Raw genomic sequence first — 3,650 nt, forward strand, 5'->3', positions numbered from 1 at the left:
GTTGTATGTAATGTATGAATATACTATAATATACAAGTTTCACTTTTTAAATGGAATTACTGAAATAAATCTACTTTTTCATGATATTCTAATTTTATGACCAGCACCTGTAGTGAATAAAACATACTAGTTTTGGCATTTATGTTAACTAAAAACATGTGTTTTATTCGTGGCATCATGTCGTCTAATTATCAAACCAGCCAGACACAAACTCCCTCCTCCTTCCTGCTCGTATTTTCACCCACCTGGCAACTCGTTTGTTTTCCTTCCCTCGTTTGTTCTGTCAGAAATCGTGGACAGAATCTGGGACAAAGTTCACAAAACCTGAGAGGAAGCAGAGCACGAGGGCAGATCTTCYTTTAAACACTAAACCTGGACACTCCTTTGATTAATAATAGCTGAGAAGAATATAAAAATAAATATTTAATGTAGAGTAAAAGATCTCATTAGTTTCTGTCAAATAAAATAAACATGTGATGTTTGGACCAGTTTAAACAGAACCAAATAAGCAAAAACAATTTGTAATTTTGCAAAAACATAAACAGAAATAATCTTCCATAAAGTAAACAGTTCAATATGGTTTGGTTAAATCTTTGTTATTTAAAGTAATCCTACCTGCAGTTTGAAACTAAAATAAGCTTAAAACTAATGAACCTCTGACTCATAATYCTGGCATTTTTTCAGCTGTTTACTGTGTGGAATTTATTAAAAAACAACTAAATACRAACAAAAAAGGTGTTTATTTTTAACCTGATGATCAACGTTTGAATCAGAAGAAATCAGAAGAAATGAACCAACAAGAAAAGTTGTTTTTCAGGGAAAAATACAGTAAAAAAGGTAAAGTCAGATCCTTCCAACAGAACATTTCCTAAAAGATGTTTAGAAGAAACCAGACGGTTGTGTTGGTGTGAACAGGTCCAGGTCTTCAGCTGAGTTTCTGCTCAGGTGGGACCACCAGGTCACCTGTGGAAGTGTTGGGTCTTTCTTCTCCAGCTGCCGTCGGGACGCTGGCTTCACTCGGAGCAGGCAAAGGTTCGGCTGCGACCGCGACCAAAGCTTTGGGTTTGGTCTTTCTAGGCGCCAACACGAGAGAGAAGCCGGGTTTTATTCGCGGGAGGGCCAGCTTCAGCTTACCCACCATCTGTGTGCTGTTGAGGTAAACGTGATCCAGGTGGGGGTCCGTGTTGTTCAGAACCATTTTCTGGTAGAGCATCTCACAGCGGATGGCCTCCTGCTTCACTGACCGCGGCTTCCCCTCCAGCAGCAGCAGCAGCTTGTCCACGTCCTGCTGGGTTTTACACGGCCCCCTGTTCTGGCTCACCGTAGCTACGATGTAGTCCAGATCCATGTTGAGCTCCGGCTCCTCCTCCTCCACTCGTCGCTGAACTTTCTTCGCCTGGGGGCTGACCTCCTCTATCTGGGATACTTTCCTGGAGAGGTCATCAGAGCTGTCGTCAGAAGGTTCGGCTGAGTCGTCGTCTTCTGACAGGTTCTGGTTTGAGGAACCATCARGTCTGGCCTTCTGGTAGGAGTACGAGTGGCCGAAGGGGTACTCTGCCATCAGGACGGAGAAGGTGCAGCTCACCATCTGCAGGCACACGTCCACCGGGGGGATTTTGGAAAAGACTCCTCCGGGCAGGAAGTCCTTCAGGTGCTCCTCTGTGACGGCGGCGATCACCTTTATGGTCCTCTTCAGGCAGGCCCGGATCAGGTCCCGGTTGGTGTGCCACTGGCCACAAAAACTAAAGATGCCACTGAAGGTCCGTTCCTGCAGCGGGAACTGCGTGAAGATGTTGGTAGACTCCTCTGGTTCCAGCAGATTGGAGGGATCCTTGGACCAGTCCAGGAACTTCTGGTAGAGGCAGAGCAGGTACTGGTTGTAGAACGAGTACTCGCCCCCGCTCTTCAGGAGCTGCCAGTACGGACCCACCACCTTGCAGTAGACGATGGCCAGGACGCACACGAAGCTCTGGATCATGGAGTCGTTGGCGTCCGCCGCCACGCTCTCCAGGACGATGTYAGGACACGCGTCGTTGGCCATGGACAGGAGGTCCGAGAAGAAGAGCGCCACCTCCTTGTGGTGGTGGATGAGACCCGCCGCCGCTTCGAAGTAGTTGTTGAACCTGTTGGACTGGTTCACCGCCAGCTTGGACGGGTTCCCCTTCTCCTCGCAGAAGGCCACCCAGTGTTTGCGGTAGTTGGGTTTGACGGGGCTGCGGGGGCTCAGGACATCGCAGGCCATGTGGATGTAACGGCAGGTGGCGCTTTCGGGCAAACTGATGAAGTTCTTGAAGTTGGGCAGCTTGTCTCGGCCCAGTTTCTCCCCAGTGGACAGGATGATGTCCTTCTCAAAGCTGGTGATCTGCTGCTCGATGGCGTCGTGCAGGGCCACCAGGAAGTTGGCGTTGTAGTTTAAGAAGACCACAGGAGGCACGATGGGGAACTGCTCTCGCACCGCGTTGATCTTCTTCTCGAACTCCTCCATGGCCGGGTGCTCCTTGTAGGTCAGGGTGTAGTGGTTCTTCAGCAGGTCCAAGGACACCTGCTTGCACGCTGCAGAGTTCCCTCCGTAAACGCGGGACAGCTTCTGGACAGACAGCATGGCGATGTCCAGCAGAGCCAGAGACTCTCCTTTGTTGGACAAACTTTCCGTCGCGATGCCGGACACGTTCAGCTCGGTCTCGCTCTCGTCGTTACTTTCCAAACGYTCCCGCCGCCGCTCTCGGTCCACCTCCGAGCCCTCAGCCTGAGAGATCTCAAAGCTCTCGCTCTCCTCTTTGATGGTGATCTTCTCGTAGTCGTCCCTCTTCAGGCGCTTCTTCATCAGCAGCTTCGGCTCTTTCTTGCAGACCAGCTCAAACGGACTCTGAAGCATGTTTTCAATGGCCGCGTTCCTTCTGTGGCTTCTTGTTTCGTAGTTGCTGCAGTGAACTTTCAGCTTCTTGATCTTGGACTTGAGGTTCCTGTAGGCCTTCTGAATGTCGCCGTTCTTGCAGAACTGCGGGTTGAAGTTTTTCAGCCAGGTGACCATGACCACGGGGGAGATGTTCTCCCTGGAGACGAAGTTGCTGAGCTCCAGGATCAGCCCGTTCGTGACCTCGACTAACTGCGCCCGCTCGGAGAAGTCCCTCAGCTCCAGCAGGTGCTGCCGCTCCACTCCGATGCTGTCGCAAATCGGACCCACGAAGTTGAAGTTGACCCGCGACTCCAGGAAGGAAACCCTGGCGTCCACGCCGAGACTCAGCGTGGTCACGATGCCCCGCTCGATCAAGCGCCGGAAGTCAGCCGACTGATGRCTGGGGAAGATCTTCTTCAGCCAGTTAGTGATGGCGACCCAGGGGAAGTTGTTGTCTTCTCTCAGAAGCCCCACTTGGATCAGGAGTCTGTTCTTGCAATTCGCCTGATCCAGATCCAGCCCCTCCCCTGACTGAGGGCCGATAAAATCCGCCACGAGCTTCCAGTAGTACTCATCTCCTGTAAAAACATGAAGAAAAATACGACATATTCAGTACAAACAGGAAGTGTGAAACTAAAGTTGTATAACCGACTTCAGACTTACTCAGATTATCTTCAGCTACAACAGATTTGCCATGAAGAGAGAAGTCCTGACACTCCTCCATCATGAGCTGTTCACACAGAAGACAAGTTCA

The 3,650-nt window shown here is 50.2% G+C and overlaps 1 protein-coding gene across 1 annotated transcript in view; it reads right to left on the reverse strand.

The window, feature by feature from the left end:
- Window positions 1-721: 721 nt before the first annotated feature.
- The window catches only part of LOC106529376 (uncharacterized), a 3,772-nt gene continuing 843 nt past the window's right edge, over window positions 722-3,650 (reverse strand). The window contains exons 2-3 of the mRNA XM_014024787.1: window positions 3,560-3,626; window positions 722-3,474 (exon numbers count right to left, since the gene is read on the reverse strand). Coding sequence (XP_013880241.1) covers window positions 926-3,474; window positions 3,560-3,623 — 2,613 coding nt within the window. The 5' untranslated portion in view covers window positions 3,624-3,626 and the 3' untranslated portion in view covers window positions 722-925. The remainder of the gene's footprint in view (window positions 3,475-3,559; window positions 3,627-3,650) is intronic.

This window comes from Austrofundulus limnaeus, unplaced genomic scaffold (genome assembly GCF_001266775.1).
Source record: "Austrofundulus limnaeus strain Quisiro unplaced genomic scaffold, Austrofundulus_limnaeus-1.0 Scaffold440, whole genome shotgun sequence".
Classification (NCBI taxonomy): domain Eukaryota; kingdom Metazoa; phylum Chordata; class Actinopteri; order Cyprinodontiformes; family Rivulidae; genus Austrofundulus; species Austrofundulus limnaeus.